At 39.4% G+C, this 27,395-nt stretch overlaps 2 protein-coding genes across 17 annotated transcripts in view; one reads left to right on the forward strand and one right to left on the reverse strand.

Annotated features, from left to right (window-relative positions):
- PYROXD1 (pyridine nucleotide-disulphide oxidoreductase domain 1) overlaps positions 1 to 18,637 on the forward strand; it is a 34,591-nt gene extending 15,954 nt beyond the window's left edge. For all 6 annotated transcript variants that reach the window (XM_017343344.3, XM_051850851.2, XM_017343346.3 and 3 more), the window contains 8 exons: positions 1,928 to 2,088; positions 2,843 to 2,943; positions 3,965 to 4,100; positions 5,574 to 5,686; positions 6,282 to 6,404; positions 8,959 to 9,096; positions 9,641 to 9,940; positions 10,577 to 18,637. In XM_017343344.3, coding sequence (XP_017198833.1) covers positions 1,928 to 2,088; positions 2,843 to 2,943; positions 3,965 to 4,100; positions 5,574 to 5,686; positions 6,282 to 6,404; positions 8,959 to 9,096; positions 9,641 to 9,889 — 1,021 coding nt within the window. In that variant the 3' untranslated portion in view covers positions 9,890 to 9,940; positions 10,577 to 18,637. The remainder of the gene's footprint in view (positions 1 to 1,927; positions 2,089 to 2,842; positions 2,944 to 3,964; positions 4,101 to 5,573; positions 5,687 to 6,281; positions 6,405 to 8,958; positions 9,097 to 9,640; positions 9,941 to 10,576) is intronic.
- RECQL (RecQ like helicase) overlaps positions 4,154 to 27,395 on the reverse strand; it is a 53,582-nt gene continuing 30,340 nt past the window's right edge. For 3 of the 11 annotated variants that reach the window (XR_011379014.1, XR_011379016.1, XR_011379017.1), the window contains exons 5-17: positions 26,110 to 26,216; positions 23,367 to 23,565; positions 18,072 to 18,238; positions 17,250 to 17,331; positions 16,141 to 16,289; positions 15,931 to 16,048; positions 15,311 to 15,449; positions 13,322 to 13,413; positions 11,643 to 11,862; positions 11,224 to 11,353; positions 10,526 to 10,700; positions 5,327 to 8,081; positions 4,154 to 4,456 (exon numbers count right to left, since the gene is read on the reverse strand). Coding sequence is in view for 3 of the 11 variants with exons in the window: in XM_070049468.1 (XP_069905569.1) it covers positions 10,548 to 10,700; positions 11,224 to 11,353; positions 11,643 to 11,862; positions 13,322 to 13,413; positions 15,311 to 15,449; positions 15,931 to 16,048; positions 16,141 to 16,289; positions 17,250 to 17,331; positions 18,072 to 18,238; positions 23,367 to 23,565; positions 26,110 to 26,216 (1,556 nt within the window). In the remaining 8 variants the exon portion in view is untranslated. Of the gene's footprint in view, positions 4,457 to 5,326; positions 8,082 to 9,245; positions 10,701 to 11,223; positions 11,354 to 11,642; positions 11,863 to 13,321; positions 13,414 to 15,310; positions 15,450 to 15,930; positions 16,049 to 16,140; positions 16,290 to 17,249; positions 17,332 to 18,071; positions 18,239 to 23,366; positions 23,566 to 26,109; positions 26,217 to 27,395 lie in introns of those variants that run through there. The other 8 variants (XM_070049468.1, XM_070049469.1, XM_070049470.1 and 5 more) reach the window with 6 other exon arrangements.

Below are 27,395 nucleotides of genomic sequence, written 5' to 3' on the forward strand. Positions count from 1 at the left end.
CGTAAATACATCACTGTCGTCTGCTTTTTTAGATAACTTATCTAAATGAAAAAAAAATGTTTCCTATATGTGTGATTGAAGCTTGTGGCTCTTGTTGAGAGTGTAATTCGAGTTAGGCTAAGAGGATTAGAAGGTGTCCTGTGAGGTAGATCATGTACAGAAATTAGTTGTAGTGGTTGCTTGTAGTTGTAACATCCTACTCAGTGGTTAGTATATTAACCTGCACACACATATTTTACAAAAGATACTAAGATTGAGAAATTCCCAACTAATAAGTAAGGGAAGGATTTCCTAGTAACCACATACCTATATAACAACTGAATATAAAATGTGTCACCAAATATATGTGTATTCTTTCTGCTGGCCAGTGATACTATTTATGGCCTGAGGTGCATAAAATGAGAATATTCTCCAAATATTTGGAGTTTTAGTGACTACAAAAATTTGCTGCCATAGGAGGGCGGAGAAGTGGAGTTTGATTGGCAAGGGGCTCTTTTACCATGCATGTGTCAAAAGGCAGAAACATCAGTCATCTGGAGTCAGATGTGCTAAACTTGTTATCTCTCATGGTTACTGGTTAGTCTTGAAAAGTCATATAACCTAACATTGTATCAGTCTGTGAAATAAAGATGGCAGTTTTTACAGCTTAAGTTGAAAATTAAGATATTAACAGATAGTAGTGCAAGATAAAAATCCTGTTAGGATTGGGGGGGGCATCTATCTTGTTTGTCTTGAATAGTCCTCTGTTTTACACTAATTGTACTGAAACAATTAGTAACAAATAATGCCCCAAGATAAGTGTTAAATTATGTGATTTGACCTTAACTGTAATGAATGTGGGGTCTCTGTGAAATGAATATTGCCAGCAATCACATTCTGAAGTGTCCCAACCCAGAAATAAAAGATACTCGAGCATTCTGGCAAGCCCATCAGCAGTAATGGAAGGGGACCTATTGATACCATGGTTCTTCCTGCCTTCTTCTAAGACTCTTCATCTTTCTATGAACTAGATCTTTCTTTGGTTAAATGATTTAGGAATTTCCAAGATGAGGGCAAGTAGATATCGGCAATGATTTCTTTGTTATAGAATTAAAATTGTAGTTTTTAACTCTGTTTCCTTTTGCTACCCACTTCCATCTGGTGGTGCTTTTAATATAGAAAGGACAATTCCATGGTACTTCCATTATACAAAAAAAAAAAAAAAAAAAAAAAAAAAAGGCTTAGAGGGTAAAGCTGCCACCTTCAACACTGGCATCTCAGATGGGCGCCTGTTCTTGTCCTGGCTGCTCCACTTCTGATCCAGCTCTCTACTAAGGGCCTGGGAAAGCAGCGGAAGATTGCCCAAGTCTTTGGGCCCCTGCCACCCACATGGGAGACGTGGAAGCAGCTCCTGGTTCCTGGCTCTGACCTGGCCACCTCAGCCCTGGCCATTGGAGCCATCTGGGGAGAACATCAGCAGATAGAAGGTCTCTGTCTCTCTTTCTCTGTAACTCTGACTGTGAAGTAAATAAGCTTTAGAAATAGTTACCAAAGAACTCTTCTAGTCTCAGTGTTGTAGCTTTGTAGCCATCCATTATGGATTACACCATACCATAGAAACAAAAGTACTGCTTACCCTTGTGAATCCTAGGAGACATTATAACAAAGTAACTATATTATAGAAATTGTTTGATAATATTCATTGCAGTAAAACTTTATGATATTCAGGACATGGATTTGTCAGTTATAGATTGTTCCAATAAACTAGTGAAATTTCTTTATTTATCCTATCTTTAATTCTTATGATCCTTAAGGATTATTGTACAGTCTTTCCCAAATTGTCTTAAAAATAAGTTCTTTACTCTCTGTTGGGAGATGATGACTATTTGCACACATGAAGACTTCTAATTACACTTCTGAAATTAAATAACTTTAATATTCCTTTTAGGTACGAAATTGAAGGCTGTGAAGTGATTTGGGCCATTAAAGATAAAGCCATTGGGAATACTTTCTTTGATGCAGGAGCAGCTGAATTCTTGACTTCAAAGCTTGTTTCTGAAAAACCAGAGGCTAAAATCGCACATAAAAGAACCAGATATACAACTGAAGGTGAGTATAGCATCCAGCTCAATAATTTCACAGATGAAATATTTTTTAACCATATAGAAAGTTCATGGAAAAAGGAAATAAGTATTATTTTGGTGCAATAAATCTCGGCATTTATGTATAGGTTTTCATAATACACATTTTCCACACACTTTTTGTTTTGTATATTTTGGAGATAATATGAGTACTTCTTTCCTTTCCTATATCCTTATTAAGTTTTCATATTTTTTAGAACATATGTATATATAATTAAAACAGGACATTTGAATTAAACAAACTAACCCATTTGCACATATGCAGACAGATCTTACAGTTGGGGAACACATACATACTTTTGTAAAAATGTGGTGACTTTATGGATAAATACAAACCACACATTTCTTTATTGTAATAGCTTTTTTTATGTTTGTTTATAAAATTCAAGAATTTTCTCTTTTGGAGGTACTGAAAATTGACAAAATCTTGAAAATTGAAGACCTTTTTTTTAGTTTCATGTTAACTAGTGTATGTAACATCCAAGAGATAAGTTGGATATTTATACTTACCACTCAATTGAAAAAATACCCATTTTGTAGCTCTACATCATAAAATATTAAAATAATGAAAGTGATTAATGTACAAGTAGATAACTTTGTTCACTCAGGCTAAAATGCCTGTGTGTGTGTGTGTAAGAAAGAATCATTACATTGCCTAAATCTTCAGAGCACAGGCACGACTCTGCCTGGCCATTTTTACGTCATTTGATTCATCTCTTTAGGAAGGAAAAGGGAAGCAGGAGGCAAAGCTAATGCTGAAAACTTAGGCAGTGCCCTGGGACCAGACTGGCATGAAGGCTTGAATCTTAAAGGAACTAAAGAGGTATGTTTTCAAATAAAATTTGAAGTTGTCTAAAAATGCAATTTTAAATTATTGAACCACTTGTTAAGGACTAGACTCAAATGCAAGTATATTGTCAAGAAATTGCTAGATCATATTACTCAAAATCCATCATGCTACGAAAGTACTTCAGAGCCTTGTTTTACCCAAAATCGCTGAGTATCATCTCAAACCAGCTCTCACACTTTTATCTAACTCACGTAGACATAGAATCTCCATTTGCAGACTAATGTGTACATCTGTCTTGTTTAAGTTACATCTTTTCTTAAGGTCACTGCAGATGCATGCATTGATTACACTGACAATGTAAAGATCACTAGACGGATTCAGAATACACACTATTTTAATAAAAGAACATTTGCTTTTACTCATTTTACTGATTACATGTTTTTAATGGTTGTTAAAAGGCTGTGTCATTTAAATATTCCAAAAAGTATGCATGTAGTCCATTACTGTGCATACTGCCTTTCAAGAGTTGGTTTTCAGCCTTCAGGGGGTGAGTGGGGAGCTGCCTTCACAGTATGTCTAATTTTTCTGATGGAAGTTAGGAAAAATCATTTCTGTACCCTTACCTCCTAAGATTAATTGTATTTTTAAGCTGAGAACTTTAACAGTTCAGGAAGCATTTATTATGTACTGAAACCTTGCACTTCATTGAAGTTCTGAGATGCAGCAATAAATATAGAGCTGCCTGAAGAAATTCTGCAGTCTGTAACCACTCTGATTGCTGAAGAGATCATATATCAATAATTGAGACTAAAAGTCCTGCTCTCCATTCTCCCTGCCAGTGCAGCTACTAGCTCTCTTAAGGACTGTTTAGTTCTGCTGTCTGCTTTCACACACAGAAATTCAAAGACTTATTTTGGAGCATAATGTGTTTTCAGTTACATTAGACAAATCATTTTTTCTGTTCCACAACTGTATTAAAATGTTTTATTCATCAGCAAAACTCGTCATTCTTTCTATAAATGTTAGGATAACCAGTATATTGTTTTTACTTCAGTTTTGTCGTAAGATTCACATTGAAACAATGTGTGAAGTAAAGAAAATCTACCTGCAGGAAGAATTTAGAATTCTGAAGAAAAAGTCCTTGACCTTTCCAAGAGATCATCAGTATAAGTCAGCTGCACTAGACAAAGGTAAGTTATGAAAAAAGAAAAATACGTAGCTACTTATATGAAAGGTAGACAACTTTTTTTTTTTAAAGATTTATTTATTTGAGAGAGTTACAGAGACAGGTAGAAACAGAGAGAGAGAGGGGTCTTCCATCTGATGGTTCACTACTCAGATGGCCACAACACCCAGCCATCCGAAGCCAGGAGCCAGGAGCTTCTTCTGGGTCTGCCACATGGGTTCAGGGCCCCAAGGACTCGGGCCATCCTCTGCTGCTTTCTCAGGGTTATCAGCAGGAAGTTGGATCAAGAAAGTAGAGCAGCCGGGACTCAATCTGGTGCCCATATAGGATGCAGGTACTGCAGGCCAGGACTTTAACCTGCTGTGCCACAGCACCAGCCCCCAAAGGAAGACAGTTTAATCTTATTATGTTAGAAAAACTTTTGGAGTACAGTTTTAGCCTAGTACCCACAGCCCATGTATCCTGTATCAAAATACCTGGGTTTTATTCCTGGTTCTGTCTCCTGACTCCAACTTGCTACTAATGTAGACCTTGGGAGGCAGCCAGGAGGAACCAAGTAATTGGGTGTCTGTCTGTCACATGGGATCAGCCCAGGTCAGCCTGGGGCCACTGCAGGCATTGGGAGAGTGAATGAGAGCTCTACCTCTCTTTCTGCCTCTCAAATATAGTACTTAATTTAAAAAAGTCTTTGGATTTCCATACAAAATTTAAATAAGGCAAGTAAAAAATAAAACCATAATTTATAATATTAAGTCACTTTATTCCATTCCTTATTTAAATTGTCTAATACCTTAAACTGTCTAGGCTTTTACATCAGGCTCATAGTGTTTTGCCCATCACAACCTGGTGAATCAGTCAGAATATTTTCCTGATCAAAATAAATTCTATAAATAAAAACTACTAAGGTTTTCAACAGTGAAGTGACTTCCCTAAAATCAAACTGAAAATCTATATATTTGGGACTAAGATGCAGTTCCTCAAACTCCTTTTCCAAGTATTTCTGTGAGTCATTAGAAGAAATACATTCAGACAACTACCATACAGGATACTCCACTGTTTTGAATTCTTTGAATTTTTCCATAGCAAAAGGGAATGTTAAGATTTGGAATGTGAATACTGAAGGAAAACACTGGAAAGTAAGAAACATAAGAGCTAAAAACTAAGAGTATAAAGTATTGATAAACATTTTTAAGGAAATAATTCAGAAAAGGATTACTAATTTCTACTTACTTTGTTAGAATTTATATATCCAAATTTGAAGGACATTTAGAATGCCAAGGTTTCATAATTACACCTAAAACAAGATGATGTTGATTGTATTAAAATTGCTTTGACATATGTACTTTATGAAAATTAAGGGGTAATCATCTCCCACCTTTTTATGAATAACATCATTTACATAATATTCCAGATAGTTATGGGTGATTACATTTGAGGATGAAGTGTCCCCTTTTTGTTTTCTGTTTGTATGTTACAGAGATGTGGCCTGTGTATGTGGAATTGACCAACGAAAAGATATATGGCTGTGATTTCATTGTGAGTGCCACAGGAGTTACACCAAATGTGGAACCTTTTCTCCATGGTAACAATGTAAGGTCGAATTTTTGTTCAACTGCAGATATTTTTAATGTATTAGTTCTTTATAAAGACACCTAGTTCTCAAGTGTGAATAATTGTTGTTTTAGTACAAAACTATAACTTAAGATGGCTGAAAACAGTTTGGTTATTATTCATGTCTTAAGAGTATTTACTGCTTAAAATGGCTAGACCATTAATATCCTTAGGTAGGTGTCATCAGTAAGAGATAGGGTGCACAATTTATTTATCTAAATGTTGCTAAGAGAATGATACTCCTGTGAATTCTCAACAAAAGAGTTTGTTTTTTAGCATTAAATTTACATAAAAACAGGAATGTTCTTATGAGTGGAGTAGTCATACAGTTACTGGGTATTTTTAATGTTGAAATTCTAAGAATTGTATGACTATTTTAATAGGAATTTGGTCCCTGGAAATTCAACTTAGAGGAGTTTAAAATGGAGGTACATTTTCCTTTCTCATTAGATCAGCATAGCTAGGTGTAAAAATTGGACTTACCCTTTTATTTCTGAATGAAGTACTGTTTCATCTTTCTTACCATAAGGAAGATGAGCAAGCGCCAAGTGTACTCATGAGGAACATGGTTTAGTTTGCCCTAGGAGAAGATGGTGGACTCCAGGTAGATGATCACATGCACACTTCCCTCCCGGATGTCTATGCCGCAGGTGACATCTGCACTGCGTCCTGGCAACCTAGCCCTGTCTGGCAGCAGGTAAGCCCGCAAATGGGATTCCGGGCTTTTAAAAGGGCATCCAGCTGAAAATACAGTGGTTGTTACCAACGTATCCCACTTTGTTGTCTTCTAAGTCTTCTACCTTAAGAGGAAAGCTATCTCAGAATTGTTTTTGGTGCTATTAAAAAAGAGAAGGTTTTTTCTTTTTTGCCAGCTGTGATATAGTGATAGAGTAGACCAGGGAAATAATTATGAACTGTTGCTTTTTCATTCTCATGTTATCAGTGCCATCCAGTAGAACTGTCTGCAGTGATGGGAATCATCCAATCAGGTAGCCACTAGCCACATGTGTCACATGAGCATTTTAAATGTGGCTAATGTGGCTAAAGAACTGTTTTGAAAAGTTTTATTCAGTTTTAATTAAAGGTAAATGCTACATATGGCTAGTGGCTATCACAGTGGACAGTCTTAGTTTAAAAAACAAAACTGCTGAGATTAAAAAATCACGTATACATAAAGCATTTTGCGAGTAGTCCTAGGATGCCCCTTTTTCTGTTCCCATGGTAATTATTATACAAGAACTTCCTACAGTGAGCAGCTTTTCTCAGCCTTCACAACTCCCAACTCCCAACTGGATCTAGACTTCCTCTTGCCTTCATGGTGTTGCCTGGCTCCTGATGGTGGAGCAGAACTTTTAAGGGCAGATAATAAAGGCAGTGTTCAGAGGAACAGTTATCTTCAGAACTGCAGAGACAAGAGGTGTTAGATGTAAGAGCCACTGACCATGTGTCTTTGTTGAAGAGTAGCTCCATGGTGAGGGGTAGTGTTTCTTTAGATTAACTGTTGTGGAGTATGAAGTAGTAGAAGAGCTGAAGGTACTTAAAGAGGCATCTTCATCATTTTGTGCTTTTATAGAGAGCAAAGACATGCAGCAGAGTTCTTTCATCCTGTTTCTAACATGCTTCAAACCTGATTTTTTTTTTTTTTTGACAGGCAGAGTGGACAGTGAGAGAGACAGAGAAAGGTCTTCCTTTGCCTTTGGTTCACCCTCCAATGGCTGCTGTGGCCGGCACACCGCGCTGATCCGATGGCAGGAGCCAGGTGCTTCTCCTGGTCTCCTATGGGGTGCAGGGGCCAAGGACTTGGGCCATCCTCCACTGCACGCCCTGGCCACAGCAGAGAGCTGGCCTGGAAGAGGGGCAACCGGGACAGAATCCGGCGCCCCAACCGGGACTAGAACCCGGTGTGCCAGCGCCGCAAGGTGGAGGATTAGCCTAGTGAGCCGCGGCGCCAGCCCAAACCTGATTTTCAGTTTTCGCTACTAACATCCTGTCATTCCTGAGGCATAACTGTCCAAAAATCGTAATTAAGACTTGGGGGTAGTTTTCCTTTTTTTTTTTTTTCCTTTTTAACTTGCCAGCATAAACTATATGAGTGTCATGATCTGATACAAGGAAAACATACTCAAAAATAAAAAGGTGCCCCTTGTTTTCACTGTATCTAGCATACTCCATTTCTTAATTTGCTCAACAATAGGACACTGATTAATTTGTTTTACATTACACGAAATGAAGGGAGTTTGCGGCTGGACTCCGTGAGGTAATCTGGGCCCAGCAGTGGGCTGTGCAGACCACTCGTTAGCCATTCTCAAGCTGCTGCTCTGCTCAGTGCACTCTGTTCTCTTGCCATGGTCTGTCTGTCCCTTTATTGTCCCTCCTGTTTAGAGAGAGGAATAGAAGAAAAAGCTGTCACTTCTACCAGAAACACTCAAAAGATCATAAACTGAATTTACAGTGTTGTTTTTGCAGACAGCAGATGGCATTTGATCCATATGAAAACATGGGGGGGGAGGGTAGGGAAAAAGGGAAACTAATAGGTTATTATAGGCTGACATTTTATTCTGCCACTAGCATAGAGTAGGTGGTATCACATTTGTGTTTCAAGTGCAGGAAGAAAATGAGGCTACAAAAAAGCAATAATTATTTGGAAGAGTTGATATGCAAATCTGTGATTCCAGGAACAGCGTTCTTTTATACCAGGAATCCCAAAACTGTGTCGAAATAAAATGGCAGAAAAATTAATACTGTTATAGAGAAAAATATAGGTGACTTCCCACAGTCTGTTGCTGAAATCTGATATGAAGTCCTGGAGCTGGGCACCACCTGACACATGTCTGTCTACCAGTGAGGCTAAGTGCACAGCAGGCCTTAACCATCCAGAGCCTGAAGATGAAGTTACTGGAAAACCAAAACAAGGTTTCAGCAATAGTTAAGCATCTTGATTAATATTAATGGCAGACTTTGGAGAGGGGGCTGGCAAATTTAAATCTATTCTTACCTAGTATCATCTGAAATATTAATAATGTTTAATAGAAATTTTACTGAAAATATGTGATTGGTGGCATTCTTTATTTCGGAGGCAGAAATGTTGAGACTAACAACAAAGTCAGTTTGAGTAGTGCACCTGGATGCGTGCTTCTGTGGCAACAATGATAATAACTGGAATGAGTTATTCTGTAGGAATGTCACTGAGTTGCTTTTAAGGAATTAACAAGGGTAGGATGGTAACCTCTTTCATATTTTCATTGTTTGAGATGAGACTGTGGACCCAGGCCAGACAGATGGGATGGTACGCAGCAAAGTGCATGGCTGCAGCCAGTGTGGGAGACTCCATTGACATGGACTTCAGCTTTGAACTATTTGCTCATGTAACAAAATTTTTCAACTATAAGGTAAAGCAGATGCCTTTTTTTGATCATCAGTGTTATAAATAAGATGATGTAATTTCCTTCAGAGCAGTACCTTGTATGATAGCTGTTACGTAAGTACCTGTTTTACCATTAGATTATTTTACATTGAAGAAGTGAAGAAACACTGCAGATTTATTTTTAAGTTTTATTTGTGATTTATCCTTTCTTTCTAAGGGGAACCGGGAGCTAGCATATTTAAGAATGAACTACCTGCTTTCCCACATGTACTATCTTATTTAATCTTGTGTACATTAATCTGAGGCAGGTTTTTTTCCCTGATATAAAAATAAGGAAAATCACACCTTTAAACCATAATGCCACGTTAACATAGTCCACAGTCTACACATTTGTATGGTCTTAGCATCAGTGTTGCTGTGTAGTGTCACCTGTAGAATCAGTGTATGCACTGGGGTCCTCCCCAATGACGCTGGCTGTTGTAACGTGACACAAAGTGACTGCACGCTGTTTGCTTTTTGAGTATTCACGAGATTAACTATTGCATCCCTTTTTTCATCCCAATACACAGGTTGTGCTACTGGGAAAATACAATGCACAGGGCTTAGGTTCAGATCATGAATTAATGCTGAGATGTACCAAAGGGAAAGAATATGTCAAAGTCGTCATGCAAAATGGACGAATGATGGGCGCTGTCTTAATTGGTGAAACTGACTTAGAAGAAACATTTGAAAACTTGATTTTAAACCAGATGAATCTTTCATCATATGGAGAAGATCTGCTAGATCCAAATATTGATATAGAAGATTATTTCGACTAAAATGACAATTTCTTGGAGAACCACATAGAATTCTGTTTGAACACAAAAATCGTAAGTGAATAAAATGAACCACATTGAGGTAAAAAATATAGAAATGATAATGTTTTAGTATGAAAGCATTTTAGACTAATTTATTTACAGATATGTCAGAGAAATGTAAGATTGACCATAAATTATGTAATAAATCTTATTCATTTTGATGTTTTGTGATTTGGCTTTGGAGCAAATTTAGTTACAGCTAATTGTCATCTACTTAGCCAAAATGTACTGTAAATGTCAAAATAAGGCTATGGTTTCAGAAAGCTGAATATCAATATCTTACTTGCTGATATTATTTGAATTCTACAGCTGTTCATATAAATGTGAGAATATCTATAAATACAGTAACATGTTGCCATCAAAAAAGTACAACTACATATAGCAAGGCATAATTCAACAGAAAAAAATTATTTTCCCTTGTTTCATACTGTATTGTAAAATTATTCATGATCTTCCATTTTGAAAAGGCCTCAAATCTTTAGATGTAAGCTCTGAAAACATAGCTCCAAATGTATAAAATATCAAGAGTGTTTAAAAATTAAATTTCTGATTAACTGGAAAAAAAAAAGTGTATACATGCATAAAGTGTTCTTTTACCAGAAAGCACAGTAACATCATCTCAGGCGTCATCTATTTTCCTCTTCTTAGCCCCTGTGTTCTTAGTACCAGACTGCCGAAGCACGTTTGCAGCCTTCTTCTGGAAGTCACCCGAATTTTCTTGTCCCCCTTTTTCATCAGCTCGTTCAGAATGACAAGTTTGAGATGATTCAACCTACAAATAACAAAGCATGCATCCTGGTAAAAATTCAGCTGTTTGCTTTTGTCATGAGATTAATAATCTCTGCATATTCTTTCAGTATCAGTTAGCCCTTCAAGTGTCCAGGAGTCTGATTTTTATCTCCAAATTTCTTTTCAAATAAGACTCCTGTCTTGGATAAAAGGGGCTACGTTTCTCAGAGCAATCATCAAGAATACCTCAGTCTCAAGACACTTGCTTTCACAAGCTTGAAAGTACTTGGTTTATAATAGTGGTTTCCATCCTCTGGGGTAGCACAGACCTCTCCGCACTATTGATCACAACCAAAACTGGACCTTAAAGAAGATGGAAAACCCCAGTCTCTATAGGGCTGCTCTACATTCTTCCACTTAAAAGCACTACAGACTACAGAAAATAAAATGAGGTTTTCTGTCTTCTAAGCCCTGAATCTGAGACAGAAACTGACTTTTTTGTACCTCAGAGTGTATTGCAGAGAAGCATCTTACAGGTTTTCTAAGAGTTAAAAATGAACAGTTACCCTGAAACAGTTCTTGTCAGGCTTCTTCACTGGCATAGTGATAACATGCGTCTCACTGTTCAGAAGACTGGCTTTCGGTCCAATCTTCAAATACGAAATGGTAGCATATGCTGTGAAACTGTAGTCCTCTCTGCAGAAGATAAAGGCCAGCAATCAGAAAACTCTTGAAAGAGCCCCAAAAAACAAACAGGCTTGTAAAAGAAATAATTAAATGTGCAATAATGGAAAGTAACGCTTTGATAAAATATAAAACACAGAAGAATGCAAATAGTTCTGTGCTTTCACTTCAGCAAATGATTTCCTCCAATAGTCAATTAAAAATTTGGATGAAATGCCTGCAAAGATATTCTGTTGCAATTTACAAAGAGGAAACAGGCACACAGGCAACATGAAGGGACGTGCAGTGGGTATATACCTACTTTAGATACTGCTGTAGAAGAAAGTGTGCGATCATCTTCTCCAGCTCTTCACGCGGAAGCAGAGGAGCACTGACACCCGCCACTCTCAGTTTGGATGCACCCTTTCCCATCCAGGAATCCATCAGCTTCAGTGGAGTGAGTTTCTCATTCAGTTCCTCTGCCTGCTTCAGGATCTTGATGAGATCTCTGCAGTGCTCAGTTACGTTTTTTTTTTCATATGCTACAATCAGAGACATGGGTAAAACCAACTGCAATTTAGAAATGGGAGCAAGGCTAGCCTATCCTAAGTAGTTAGACTGGTTTAGAACCAGTTATCAATGTGAGCCACCCCACAATATGTTCTCAAATCTGTAAGACATTGTGGGAGTAACAGTGACATAAAGAAAATAACCTATCAGAAGGCCTGTGGTGTGCTCTAGGAACCAGAAGGTGTCACAGGAGAGCCCGCCTGTGCTAGTCATTAAGCAAAAATCTGCAAAGTAGGGCAAGTTCCTAGAAAAGATACCTTGTTACTAGCACTCTGATAGCTGCATCAGATTCTGGTTAATGTGGTCCATATAAGACAGTTACATATACACAAACCCATGTCTCCTGCTGCAGAATTCAAAATGAGGGGCTGGCGCTGTGACACAGCAGGTTAAAGCCCTGGCATCCCATCTGGGCACCGCTTCCAGTCCTTGCTGCTCCTCTTCCAATCCAGCTCTCTGCTATGGCCTGGGAAAGCAGTAGAAGATGGCCCAACTGTGGGGGCCCCTGCACGCATACGGGAGACAGGGAAGTCCCTGGCTTCGGTTCGGCAAAGCTCCAGCCATTGCAGCCATCTAGGGAGTGAACCAGTGGATGGAAGACCTCTCTCTGTCTCTACCTCTCTAACTATGTCTTTCAGATAAATAAAATCTTCAAAAAAGGAAATGAAAATGAAGGGAACTCTACCAACCAATGCATCCAAACTCAGTAAGGCCTTGAATAAAGAACTCAAAAGGCTCTTAATATATGCACACAAGATGAAAAAATGGTAACAGTACAGCACCAAAACAATGCTCAGTGTCTTATGAAAAAAAAAAGATTCACTATAATCTGTTTTTTTTCTCCCTAGTTGGTAACTGTATAAAGTATTAGAGATATATCACAAGATTAGTACCCCCTGCACCCTTTAAGATTCATTTTCCTTATTTGGAAGGCAGAGTATCAGGGAGAGAAAGAGCTTCCATTCACTGGTTTAATCCCCAAATGGCCACAATGGGTCAGACTGAAGCTAGGAGCCCAGAGTTCCATCTGGATCTTCCGACAGGCCTATCAGGGGCCCACGTATTTGGGCCATCTTCCACCTCTCAGGCACTTCACCAAGCAGCTGCATTGGAAGCAGAGTAGCTAACTCAAACCAGCATTCCACTATGGGATGCTGGCCGGCTGCATCTTAATGCACTGTGCCACAATGCCTAACCCATCCTTTTCTTATATAATAGCGTTTTTATTCAGGAGAATTAAAATTTTGTTATTTTCTTAAAATTTTCACATATCCTCAATAAAGTAATATAAAATGTATATAACCATGTATGACTTTTCCTTTGACACACGTTTTTTCTTCAAGTTTGTTGTTATTTTTAATTCTAGAAAATTCTATTCAGACCTGGTTTAACCTTTTCACTCCATTTGGTTTGAAAAAACTAAGAACTTACAAATGTCTTTGCGGCAGTTATCACACATTTTGTTACATGCTTCTGAGTTCCATACTTCATCAAAATGTTGAGCTATCAGTACACGGCGACATCTGCAAACACATTTAGATATTACTGAATGACTGAGTAAGGTTTTAAAATTCCTATTTAGAATACATGGTTACTTACTACATTAGTTACCTACTGCTGCAAACTTACTACTACCTAAAACTTAGCAGCTTAAAACCACACAAATTTGTTATCTTAGATTTCTATAAATCAGAAGTCTACCATAGGCCTCACTGGATCCACATTAAGGTGTTAACAGGGCTGAATTTCTTCTGTGGTCCAGAGAAGAAACTGCTTCCTTTTTCTACTTTACAGAGACTACCTACATTCTTCAGCTCCTGGCTCCTTTCATCCATCTTCAGAACCAACAGCAGGCTGAACCAGCTCATCAGAACTCATCAGTCTTTCCTATTCCTTTTCCAGTTAGAAGGACCCTTTGACACCGTGCCCACCCAGATTATCCCAAATAATTTCCCCATTTTACTATCAGCTTTTATTCCACCTGCATCTAGTTTCTCTTTGCCATGTAAGGTAACAACACAGTTTGCAAGAACTGGGTCATGTATGTGTGGGGATCACTTTGTCCACTACATTTGATTTTCACCAGTGGTTCCTAAAAAACAATGCTGGAGCCAGTGTTGTGGCGGAGTGGTAAAGCCACCCCATGCAGTACTGGCATCCCATCTGGGCGTGCCAGTTAGTGTCCCGGCTCTCTGCTTATGGCCTGGGAAAGCAGTAGAAGATGGCCCAAATCTAAGACCTCTTTCTCTGCCTCTTCCCTCTCTCTGACTCTGCCTCTAAAATAAATAAAATAAATCTTTAAAAAACTTTAGTTTTTTTTTTTTTTTTTTTTTTTTTGACAGGCAGAGTGGACATTGAGAGAGAGACAGAGAGAAAGGTCTTCCTTTGCCGTTGGTTCACCCTCCAATGGCCGCCGCGGCCAGCACGCTGCGGCTGGCGCACCGCGCTGATCCGATGGCAGGAGCCAGGAGCCAGGTGCTTTTCCTGGTCTCCCATGGGGTGCAGGGCCCAAGCACCTGGGCCATCCTCCACTGCACTCCCTGGCCACAGCAGAGAGCTGGCCTGGAAGAGGGGCAACCGGGACAGAATCCGGCGCCCCAACCAGGACTAGAACCCGGTGTGCCGGCGCCACTAGGCGGAGGATTAGCCTAGTGAGCCGCGGCGCCGGCAGGTATTTTGCAACTGTTAAGAATCTTGACTATCTAGAAGTTGGTTTCAGTTTACAGTATCAATATTTGAGTCCAACCCCCAAACTATACTTCATGGCAATCCACTGGACTTTTGAAAAAATTCTCATTTTCTCATTTCTTATACCATCTATTAGAAATACTATCACCTGTCACTGATATTTTCTACCATTTCAACATGGGTGAGTTCTGATGTGATAAGCAATACAAGTACAAAGATGACTAAAAATAAGGCCAACAGGAAGTAATGTGGTCTAACTGTACCCATCCCACATAGATTTAAATTGGTTCCGATAAGGGAAACTTATCTTCAATTATTTCATCAGCATATCAGTTGGTAGGACTCTGAAAATGCAAATCTTAAAAACTTTTTCAAAATTATCAAAGGAGAGAGCTGTATACCAGTGCCAGAGGAAAAAATCTTCGACTTACTCTCAATATATACTAATCCTTCATTAAGAAAAGAGTGTTGAAGGATTATCTCATTCATTCATAGAGTTCGGGGGAGGATTGTGAAGGGAGACAGAGAGCAAGCAAGTATATTTTCCTGGATTAAGGTAAATCATACAGGTTCATGGATGGGTTTCTACTTTGAGACATCTCTAATGGATTTGTGCCTTTGTGCTACAATAAGGCATTTAAAAAGTACTCAAAGTGATGAAAGTCACATCATACTCTGTCATATTGTGTTTGTCTTTCACTGACAAAATGTTATAAAAAGTACATGACTTACTTGCTTATGTTTTGACAGTATGACACCATTTCATAAAGCTTCTGTTGTCCCACATTTTCCATGACCACCATGGAACTTATTCTGAATATATCTCCAAAGCCGTAATACAAAATACAGTCTGCTTTCGTGTCATCTCGACCTGTGGTGTGAGAAATCTTGAGACTGCATAATGACTTCTAAAAATTCAAAAACATGCAGAAATAATCTATGTAAAATTAGCTGCAACTGCTTAATGCTACATCTAGAAATTTTAGGGTTATGAAGGTTAACTTCTAACAGCTGCTCTCAAAATGAAAAAAAAAAAAAGTCTATCAACAGCCAGCATTAACTTATGTCCATAAATTAATATTTAAGAAATGGACTTGACATCAGTAATTAAAAATTCAAATGGCAAAGGTGAATACCAAATTTTATTAGCTACAATTAGAAGGAAAGAATCCTAACACTCCAACAGAACATGAGTAGAATTTCTCCATATGAAAATGTGTAGAATTGCTAGAAGACTTAATTGTTCTGAAAATATTATCCAATAAAGATTAAAAGTACAAAATTATTAATTTATAATGTGCTTTCTAGAAAAGCTTGCTAAGAAATGACTTCAGGATTTGAGTTCCACATACCTGCACGTCCACTCTCTTGGTAGTAATTTTCCATGGATTTACTCATTGAATGGTGAATAACAAACCTCACATCTGGCTTGTCAATTCCCATACCAAATGCAACCGTTGCCACTACTACCTAAAATATTTTAACATTTTATAAGTTCATTAAGTCAAGTTTAAATATTTTTAAAGGTAAATTGGACTTCTATTGAAGAAATAATACTTAACCTGGATTTCATTGGCCGACCATCTGGTATGAACCTTAGTCTTATCTTCTGGTTCCATATTGGCATGGTAAGCACCTGCATGAATTCCCAGATTCTGCAAACTAACCGTAACTTGTTCAGAGTCTTTCTGAGAAAAGCAATATATGATTCCTGCAGTAAAATATGTCCAGCTGTTATATATGTGTATGGTACATTCCTAGAAGATACTTTTAATACATACACCCAAGTTAATGCACAGATGGAAAAAAGAATTGTGAAAAAAGCAAAGGCCTTAGGCATATATTGACTTTTTGGTATAATTCAAGAGTTAATCATCAGCTTGCTCTGAAGCAGGAATAAGCCCTGAGCCACCAGTTCTGGTTCTCATTACCTCTTCTCTCTCTCCAACTTTATCTCCCACTACATAGTATTTCTCAAAATGAAGTCCCACAGCTCCATGTTAACAGTATGCTGTGAAAAGAGTTTCAAATGCACATGAGTTCTGGGAACACTGGATTCAACAGAGGTACACAGGCTTCTATGTTCAGGGCTCGCTGGAGCTTCTAATGGCTGACAGTGCCTGTGCAGCTTTTCTCAAACTTACTTGACCCTGGAACTCCTTTTGCCCAGGGCAGTTGTTACTACCTACTGGAAATCTGCAGAACAGTTTTGAAATAAGACTTTTTCACCAACTCTTTGCTTCAGTAACATTTGTCTAGTAATGAACTCTGGGACACATAAAACTCCATCTGTGGATAACTGATTCAACATGTACTGTTTATTCAGTATGTCTAATTTTATATCCTTTTAGAACTTCAGTGCTTAACCGTCTTATCATACACACCAGATACTTAATAAAATACATGCCACTAATAATTAACAGTCATTTATCTGTTCTAAAATAAAGCATACAAAAGCAAAAATAAAATCAGATAATTCTATGACTCATAGTCTGTGTCACACCATTTCTAGGATCACCAAGTGGACTAATTTTTATTGACAATGCTTTTAAGTATCTTGTTCCAAACATTAATATTTTCAGATGAGTCATTTACCAGTAATAATTATCAGGGTAATAACTTTTGGAAAATTATCTCTAAGCCTCTACAACTGATTTGTCTTTCGTTTTACCTGATTGTCCTTTGTATCGCCCATTAATGAGCTTTACAATATCCTCAATAAAATCTTCAGTGTTTGAGGGCTTCTGCCGAACCTAAACAAAAAAAAATTAAAAAAAAAAAAAAAAAAAAAAAAAAAACAAGAAAAGCAGCTTAATATGTAACATTCAAGGTAAAATTCTTTCATGGTGGGTGTAGTGTTTTCTTCTGTTACTGTTTCAGTTGCCTGACAGGAGTCAACCCATCTGACTGCCATCTCCCAGACCCCCTTCTTCAGCCTTGTTTTTTAATTGACAAGAGATGAAGAAACAGAGCAGCAAATAACTTGTAAAGCCAAAACTTTACTTTCTGATGCTACTTTTACAAAACCATTAATATACTACATAAGGAAATGTTCAGTGAAACCTCAGAAAATGATTAAGTCTATTCTTTAAGGGTTTAGAAAGAAAACAGAGCTGTTAGGTAATTGTATTTTCAGTTGTATGTATCTATAAATAGGGAGCATTGGCATATTAATATTTCTATTATTAACTAATTTCAACAGAGATGTCATAAGGGTTCTCAATTACCTCTTTCCCTGTACAAGAAAGAATGTATGTAAATTTAACAAATACATGTGACTTGCTCATAACTCATGAAAGACCTTATCACTCAACAAGGTGATATTTTCTATTTAACAAATGATTATGCAGCAAAATAGTTACATAAGAGTCTGCTTCTAAATACCTCCTGATGTTAACAGCTTTTATACGTAGTTAACTGTTACCACATAAATGAACATAAAATGAAAATGTATAACCTTACAAAACCAATACACTGACATAAAGTTACTTACCTCATAATAAAGATTGGGCCGATTAAAAGAAGCTGTAAAAGTTAAGCACTTTTCAACACACAAAATTTTCTGAGCATCCTTTAAAACGTGATTTGTTGCAGTTGCAGTCAGCCCAATTAGTGATGTGTTAGGGAACTGGCGCTTTAAGATACCAAGTGCTTTATAATCTGAAACAAACAAACAGAGTGGTCCTGTATCTGTCCCGTAGGGTTTCTTTTTTTTTCTTTCTTTCTTTTTTTTTTTTTTTTTTTTTTTGGACAGGCAGAGTGGACAGTGAGAGAGACAGAGAGAAAGGTCTTCCTTTGCCGTTGGTTCACCCTCCAATGGCCGGCGCCCTGCAGCCAGCGCACCACGCTGATCCGATGGCAGGAGCCAGGTACTTATCCTGGTCTCCCATGGGGTGAAGGGCCCAAGTACTTGGGCCATCCTCCACTGCACTCCGGGCCACAGCAGAGAGCTGGCCTGGAAGAGGGGCAACCGGGACAGAATCCGGCGCCCCGACCAGGACTAGAACCCGGTGTGCTGGCGCCGCAAGGCGGAAGATTAGCCTAGTGAGCCGCGGCGCCAGCTCCTGTAGGGTTTCTAACAAAAACTTTTAACATTATGCAGATGATGGCTATTTTCATTTCAATTCCATAGCTACTTGTAAATTTACAGGATTATACAAGATGAGTGTCTTTAAGAGATTTTCAGGTTTTTGAGTATTTGTATAGGTTTTACTGGTTGAACTTTCCCAATCCAAAAAATAGGAAATCCAGAATGCTCGGAAGCCTGGAACATTTTGAAAATCTGCATGACATTTTTCAGCAGAACATGCAAATAGTTTGATTTTGGAGCATTTTCAGATTTTATGGAGTAAGGGCCATTCAACATGTACTTTTCTTCAGAAACACTGTTGGGCACATGTGGAACTTGCTATTGGAGGAAGGAATACTAAACATCCCATCAGGCTGTGCACTGGTCTGTACTTACTGAATGGTGTATTCAAGAGGCAGCAAGAAAACTTGTAGTATTTGAATCTATCACAGCTGACAAAAGATAAAAGAGGCCATTAGCCAAAACCCTTCTGCCACCTGCTATCATCCAAGAGTATAAAGCTCAGATGAAGGAAGCCTTGGGGAACACACCACTTTTGACATAATCTGTTTCAAGGAAATCCTTTTGGGTTCATGTTTATTATACAAATTTAAAGTATCAGTTAATATGTCCTACATTTCCCTAAGAGGAAAGTGGGGGGAAAATGTGGTAGAAACTGTTAGATGCTAAGGTAGAGAACTATTATGAAAACAAGATAAAGTAGCTACTTGGGAGGCTGTGCAGATTTTAACAAGGTAATAGTTAGATCTTGAAGCATAATAAATTGACTGTAAATGGGAGAAGAAAACCATCAGACACAGGTTAAAACACACTTGTTGGCCGGCGCCACGGCTCAATAGGCTAATCCTCCGCCTTGTGGCTCCAGCACACAGGGTTCTAGTCCCAGTTGCCCCTCTTCCAGGCCAGCTCTCTGCTGTGGCCCGGGAGTGCAGTGGAGGATGGTCCAAGTGCTTGGGCCCTGCACTTGCATGGGAGACCAGGAGAAGCACCTGGCTCCTGGGTTTGGATCAGCATGGTGCACCGGCCGCAGCGCGCCGGCCACAGCAGCCATTGGAGAGTGAACCAACGGTAAAGGAAGACCTTTCTCTCTCTCTCACTGTCCACTCTGCCTGTCAAAAAATAAATAAATAAATAAAATTTAAAAAAATAAAACACACTTGTAATACACTGGTATGAAACTGCAGCATGTTAGATACAGCAAGCAATTGGTAGGGCTGGGTCACGGCGTGTTGTGCGGGCTGATCTAGCATCAAATCCATTAAGCTGGGATTTCTAACTCTACTTCCCAGAATCCCCTTCCCTGTATGGTTCCAAGTTAGGACTGACCCAAAAGAAGAACTTGTGCAATCTGGGAAGCAGAAGTGGATGAGCTGTTGTTGCTCCTTATGGGTCTGTTATTACTCCTTCGTGGGTTTTCTAGGCAGACAGAATGATGGACAGATGCAGAAAGGCTTGGGCTGTTTAGCCCACCCTAGTTCTTTTCCACTCTTCATTACAGTTCTTGTCAACTGCAGGCCTTACAGCAAATCACCTCCTGCCTTAGATGGGACTAGTTAAGACCTCTGGACTTAATATTTGAAGCATACAGAGAAGCTTCTGCATAGTCTGAGTTAGGAAGTAGCATGATTTGCATTTGGAAAAGATCACTTTGGTTAATGTGAGAAAGAACTGTGAAAGGAAATGCTGGAATCAAAGACTAGTTAGGAAGTTACTCTAGTAGACGGGAAGAAAGGAGTCCAGGTGGACTTGAGAGACAGCAGTTCAAAGAGAGGAGGGTGAGCAGAGCAAAAGGACTGAGTGCAAGACTGGATCTGCAGAAACAGGATACATCAAGGATGATGAGCTGTCCGTGAAGAGACTTTTTCTCAGCCGCACCTCTACCCTTCCACATTCTATTTGGTGATCCAAGAGGGACTCTGCATACAACATGTCAGCGTTGCCAGCTGGCCCCAGTGTACAGACCAGAAAGCTGAAGGGAAAAAAAAGGGCTTGCTCCTTCCAGTGGACAGCCTACCCTCCCATGAGTGTCACCCCAGTGAGGCTACTTCATCTCCAGCACGGTCAGGCGCAGCAGCTGAATGCCTGCAAGTTTCTCCAACTGTTGGGAAACCAGCTTTTCCATGGTGCCCAGCTTAGCCTCTGCCTGGAGGCTCCAGCACAGGGGCTTGGAGGGTCTGGTCCACAAGGCCCCTCTGCTGAGTTCCTCAGTCTTAGTTCCAACCTTTTCTTTTGCTCCATCAGCCCTAAGGATGGTAGTTGCTTTTGCCAGTCTTAACCTTTACAGAATCTTAGTTTCTTTTGCTTTTTTAAGATAGCCATTCTTAGCTATCAATTCTGTGTGTGTGTACCTGTGTGTGTGTGTGTATAACTGTGTTCAAATAACTGATAAGGTTTCTGTCTCTTGGACAGACCCTGAATAGTAGAGATACCTGCTAAGATTTTGGCTTGAACAAATGTGTATTTGAAAGATTTTCTAGGGGAAGAATGAAGGGAAAAATTGATTGGGAGGAGGAAAAGTAGAGGAACAAAAGGTAGGAGAGGAAGAAAATCAAAAGTTATCTGTCAGGACACCTGAGAGACTCACAGGGTAAACAGTGATTCCCAGACGCAGAAGAGAAGAAAGAATTTTTTGGGGAGGGGATAAATTTAGTTCTGGTCATGCTAAATTTAGATACACATTTCCAATAAACAATTAGGGATATGAATCAAAGTCATGGTAATACATAACCCGTGGTCATAACTTAGTGATCAAGCTACTCACATGAAAATACCAGGGCAAAAGTCATGAATCAGAAAGCTTCAGGGGGCTGCAGTTACAACTGTGTGCAGTAATCAGATAGCAGCATCCTTAACAGTTCATAACCTGCCCACAGCACTGAAATCCAAACTGAAAAACAGAAAGTGCTGCAAATAATTCTGAATTTAGAGAATTCAGTCTTCAGGCTGCACACTAGTCCTGAAGAAATGTTAAAAAAAGTGAAGACTGGGGCCGGCGCTGTGGCACAGCGGGTTGAAAACTTGGCCAGAAGCGCCAGCATCCCATATGGGTGCCGGTTCTAGTTCCAGCTGCTCCTCTTCCAATCCAGGTCTCTGCTATGGCCTGGGAAAGCAACAGAAGATGGCCCAAGTCCTTGGACCCCTGCACCCATGTGGGAGACCTGAAGGAGGCTCCTCACTCCTAGCTTTGGATCAGCTCAGCTCCGGCCGGAACAGCCATCTGGGGAGTGAACCATCAAACGGAAGACCTCTCTCTCTCTGCCTCTCCTCTCTCTGTGTAATTCTGACTTTCAAATAAATAAATAAATCTTTAAAAACTTAGCTCAGACCCCAGGGGATCATTAATAGTTAAGGTAGAGATAAGGAAAAAAGAGCAGAGAGAATGGAAAGGACAGACATTCAAGGGCGTATCTGACAGTGACCAAGGGAGGAGAAAGCAGCAAGGGGAAAGGTGCAGAGTACAAAATACTGCTGAGAGTGAGAAGAGGAAGGAAGACAGCCAGTGGATTAAGCGTTGGGAGGCAGACTCCTGGTGACCACTTTCTTAGTGGAGTGGTGGAGGCTGAAGCATGAGTTAATATGTTCAAAAGGGAGAAAGGTGAGAAGAAGAGGTGGTAAGTTGAAAAGTTGGAAGGGAAAAGAAGAATAGGAAAATAACCATAAAGGAATGGAAAAGTTCAGAAAGGTGTTTTAGTTCCTGTTTCTATTTTTAGGGAGGGGATAAATGAGACTGAGGGTACAGGAGGAAGTTGGCAGAACACAATCTTACACAGGCAGGAATGGGCGGGCAAAGGGTGACCATGATGAGGGACGGCAGCAATGGAGAAATAAGCAGGTATAACAGAGGATCCTGGGAAGTGCTAATGAGTGAGGGAGGATCCAGAAGGAAAGACCTGATGCCACGGTTCTCAACATTTCTCAGAGAACAATTCTTAACAGCTTACTTCAAACCAGAGCCACAGGATTAGGATGGTGGGGTGAAGAAAAGCATTACTATAGTATGTCCCAGAACTTAAACATGAAAGAGTTGGGTGTGGGGCCAGCACTGTGGTACAGCAGGTTAGCTGCCATCTGTGCTGTTGTCAAGTTCAAGTCCCAGCTGCTCCACTTCTGATCTACCTCCCTGGTAATATGCCTGGGAAACCAGAGGAAGATGGCCCAATGTGGGAGACCTGGAAGAAGCTCCAAACTCCTGCCTTCAGAACACCCCAGCTTCAGCAGCTGTGGCCATTTGGGGAGTGAACCAGCAGATGAAAGACCTCTCTCTGTCTCTCTGCCTTTGCCTCTGCCTCTCTGTAACTCTTTCAAATAAATAGTTAAAAAAAAAAAAAAAAAAAAGAGTTGGGTGTAGATATTAAACACACACAGAGTTACGACTAAAGACAACTTCAAAGCAGGTACAAATTCCTCAGACACATGCAGGAGGGCCTAGCGGTCATAAAGGACACCAGATGTGTGATACTGGCTAATGAACAGAAGTTTCAAAGGATGAAGGTAATTGCACCAAACATTATAGTGGGGGAACTGAGGAGATGAAAGACTGCTTCCTGGCCTTCTTCAGATGAACTCAAGACAAAATGAGTTATACCTACCTGATAGGATAATTTTAATGGAAGCAGGGATTCCCAAAATGTCATTGTGAAAATAAAATACCATGGTCTGCACATTAATGGAGTTTCTAGATAAAACAAATGCACATACCAGGTCTGAAATCATGTCCCCATTGACTACAGCAGTGAACTTCATCCACAGCAATTCGAGTAAATCTCCTAGCTTCATAGGCTTTCTCTAGTCTTGACATAAACATTTTGCTTTTTGCAATTTTCTCTGGAGTCACATAAATTAGCTTTAACTTGGAGTTTTTATTGACCATTTCAGCATGAACCCATTTCACATGCTCCTATTTAAGAGGTAAAATAGACACAATGATAGTAGAACTACGTGGTAAAGGAAGACGTCCATTATTCAAAGCAACAGCCTCGGGCTCTTCAAGAAGCAGCTGCTTGGTTCATTAAAAGTGAAACCATGTTCCAGTACTGAATTTCAAGGCAGTGTGCAAACAGAATTCTACTTACTTAAATCTAAATTGTACATAAGAGAATAATTTGACTTGACAAAATAAGACAACATGAAAAGATACTTCAATAAGATTATGAAGGCATAATCCTAAATTGTTCATACTCGATTCCCAAATGTGAGTTAAATCCAATAATTATAATCATAAAGGTGGGATTTACACAGTTATCTCTTTAATCTCATTTAGCACCTTTAATGATGCTTAAAAATCTACTTATATCTTTATTCATAAATATGAAGACAATGAATAAGGTTTCATAAAGTATCATTAATTCAGTTATTATTTTTAATACACATCTTACAGTTAAAATTTTTCACCACTGCAGCAAGGAAGCACTTTGTTAACCCCTGGAGGTATGCTAAAGTACATATACTCTGTAACCTAACTTTCTGAACAGTAGTGACAAGGCATGAGCTTGTAACTATTGGCAGCTTTCTAAGCTATTACTACTATATTTATATATCTATATATATAAATACATAAATATAAATATTTATAAATAAATATTGAGAAATATTTATAAATATAAATATATATTTGCTTATATTACTACTAAAAAATCAAAATACAATCCAGCTTTCAGATCTATCTAAAAGGAATAAATTCAACATCTCAACAATGCAATCAGGTAGACAGAAAATATAGGAAGCTACAAGGACAATCTGTTTTTTCCAACAAATAAGATACATATGGGAACCTATGTATTTATCAAACATAATGCAAGAATATTATTTGGAAATTAAAAAAACAAACAACAGGACAGAGGAGTAGGCATTTGTCACATTGGTTGGGAGGGGGAAAGGAGATGTTATGGCACAGCAGGTTAAGCTACCTGCAATGCCCACAGCCCATGTGAGCACCAGTTCAGGTTCTAGCTGCTCCACTTCCCATTTAGCTCCTGCTGAAGTGCCTGGGAAAGCAGTGGATGATGGCCCACACAGCAGAATATGGCCCAAGTTCTTGAGCCCCTGCCACTCGCAGGGGAGACCTGGATGGAATTCCAGGCTCCTGGCTTTGGCCTGGCCCAGCCCAGACCCAGCCACTGCAGCCATTTGTGAAGTGAACCAATGGATGGAAGATGGATCTCTCTTTCTCCCTCTCTCTCTCTTCTGCAATTTGCCTTCCAAAAAAATAAAATACATCTTTTTTTTTTTTTTTTTTTTGACAGGCAGAGTGGATAGTGAGAGAGAGACAGAGAGAAAGGTCTTCTTTTGCCGTTGGTTCACCCTCCAATGGCCGCCACGGCTGGTGCGCTGCAGCCGGCGCACCGCGCTGATCCGAAGGCAGGAGCCAGGTGCTTCTCCTGGTCTCCCATGGGGTGCAGGGCCCAAGCACTTGGGCCATCCTCCACTGCCTTCCCGGGCCACAGCAGAGAGAGCTGGCCTGGAAGAGGGGCAACCGGGACAGAATCTGGCGCCCCGACCGGGACTAGAACCCGGTGTGCGGCGCAGCTAGGTGGAGGATTAGCCTATTGAGCCGTGGTGCCGGCCAAAATACATCTCTTTAAAAAAAAAAAAAAAAAAAAAAAGGCACTGGATGGGATACCTACATCCCACGTCAGAATGCCTGGGTTTGAGTCTTGGCTCTACTGCCTGTTGATGCACACTCCAACGGCAGTAGTGATGGCTTCAGTAGCTGGGCGCCTGCCACCCACTCAGTTCCTGGATCCCAGGCATTTGGAGAATGAACCAGCAGATGGGAGCTCTGTCTGCCTGCCTGCCTCTGTCTCTCAAACAAATAAAGTGAAATTTTTTTTAAGTGAAAAAAATCTGAAGATTTTATTTGATGATCTTAAGAATTTTATATTAAAGTGTTTAGATAGGAGAACAGCACTGCACTTATTTTTTTCTTTGTAAATCAGATTCATATTAACGAATTTACAATTAAAATATGATGTCTGAGATTTGTGAAATGGGACAGGGCAGGGAAATTTGCAGGAATACACATGAAAAACGACTGGCTATACTTTGATAAATGTTGGAGGAAGTAATGAGAACATCACAGGTTTTATACTATTTCTCTAAATTTGAAGACTTCAATAATAGGTTTATGAAAAATGCCTTATTCTACAAATAACAGGTAAGATATTCCATTCCACAAAAGAAGAAATTCCACATGTATAGGGTAGTTCTTAGACATTTTTTTTTTAATTATACTGTGCAATTAGAAATTCTCCCTTATTATTTTAGCTCACAGGACATACAAAAACAGGGAGTGGGCCAGAACTAGCCATGAGCAATAGTCTGCCACTCCTAATATAAAGAGTTCAGTTCATGATTTCCTAAATAATACAACCGTAGCTCAGAATCTTACTTCAGTGAAGATTTTAAACAGGAAAAAAAAAAAAACACATAAGAGGCGGCATACCTTAGAACTGGAAGCATTTAACATGGTTGCTGAAACTCCCAACTGTTTTAAAACCATTAACTGGTCTTCCATAAGAGAGATCAATGGGCAAATCACGAGAGTAAAACCTAAAAGAGAAAAAACATCGACTTCAAACTTCACACCACCACCAGAATGAGTCACATTCTCCTTCTTCAGAGTAACTTGTGGGTACCATCCATCAGTTCACACTAGTTTCCAGTGCTACTTAATGACTACATGAACATGCAAGGCAAGTATAAACCAAACAGATACAAGACTGAACAGAAATCTCTAAGCTATTCAATCCTATAAACAGGCCGCTGTTCCCTGCTGATGACTTGAGAAAGCAGCAGAAGAATGACCCAAGTTCTTGCACCCCCACATCCACATGGGATGAGGCTCATCCAGATGGCTCCTGACTCCTGGCTTCAACATGGCCCAGCCAGGCCCTGACCCTTGCAGCCATTTCGGGAGCAGGTAGATGGAAGATTTCTACCTCTCCCTCTCTAACTCTGCCTTTCAAGTAAATAGAATACATCTTTTTTTTTTTTTCTTTTAAAGGCACCTGTTAACATTTTGAAGTGATTTGAATGACTAATATCCTACCACTTTTATCAATCAGTATTGGTAATCTCAGGAAAAAAAAATGTAAGTCAAATACTAAACAGATAGATCAGGAGAAAATTATCACAAAGCTTTCCAAAGAAAATACAGAGCCTGCATAATTAAGAATGATAATTACATGTTTATTCTTCTACTTTTTGCACCACATTAATTTATTCTGAGCAGAAGTCAGAAGTTTATTGACTATGTGAAATTTTAGTAGTACATTCCCATTATCTTATAAATGAAATTGTCCATAAACACAAGAGCTATTCTACATTGTTTCAACTATATGCCTTTCTAATTCTGCAGCTTGTTCCATACAATACCTCTGGTGGAGAGCTGATATGTTTAAAAATATACACTCAGTGGGGGCTGCCCTTGTAGTGCAGTCGGGTAAGCTGCCATCTGCAACACTAGCATCCCTTATCAGAGTGCTGATTTGAGCACCCTGGCTACTCTGCTTCCAACACACCAGGGAAAGCAGTAGAAAATGACCCAAGTTCTTTTTTCCTGGCAACCCACGTGGGAAACCAGAGTTCCTAGCTCTTGGCATCAGCCTGGCCCAGAAATGCTATTGTAGTCATTCAGATAGAAGACCTCCCTCTCTCTTTGTCCATCTCTCTCTCTCTCTGTTGTTCTGCCTTTCAATACACCTTGGGGGGGGGGGCACTGGGGAGGGA

The sequence above is a fragment of the Oryctolagus cuniculus genome, chromosome 9 (genome assembly GCF_964237555.1).
Source record: "Oryctolagus cuniculus chromosome 9, mOryCun1.1, whole genome shotgun sequence".
Lineage (NCBI taxonomy): Eukaryota > Metazoa > Chordata > Mammalia > Lagomorpha > Leporidae > Oryctolagus > Oryctolagus cuniculus.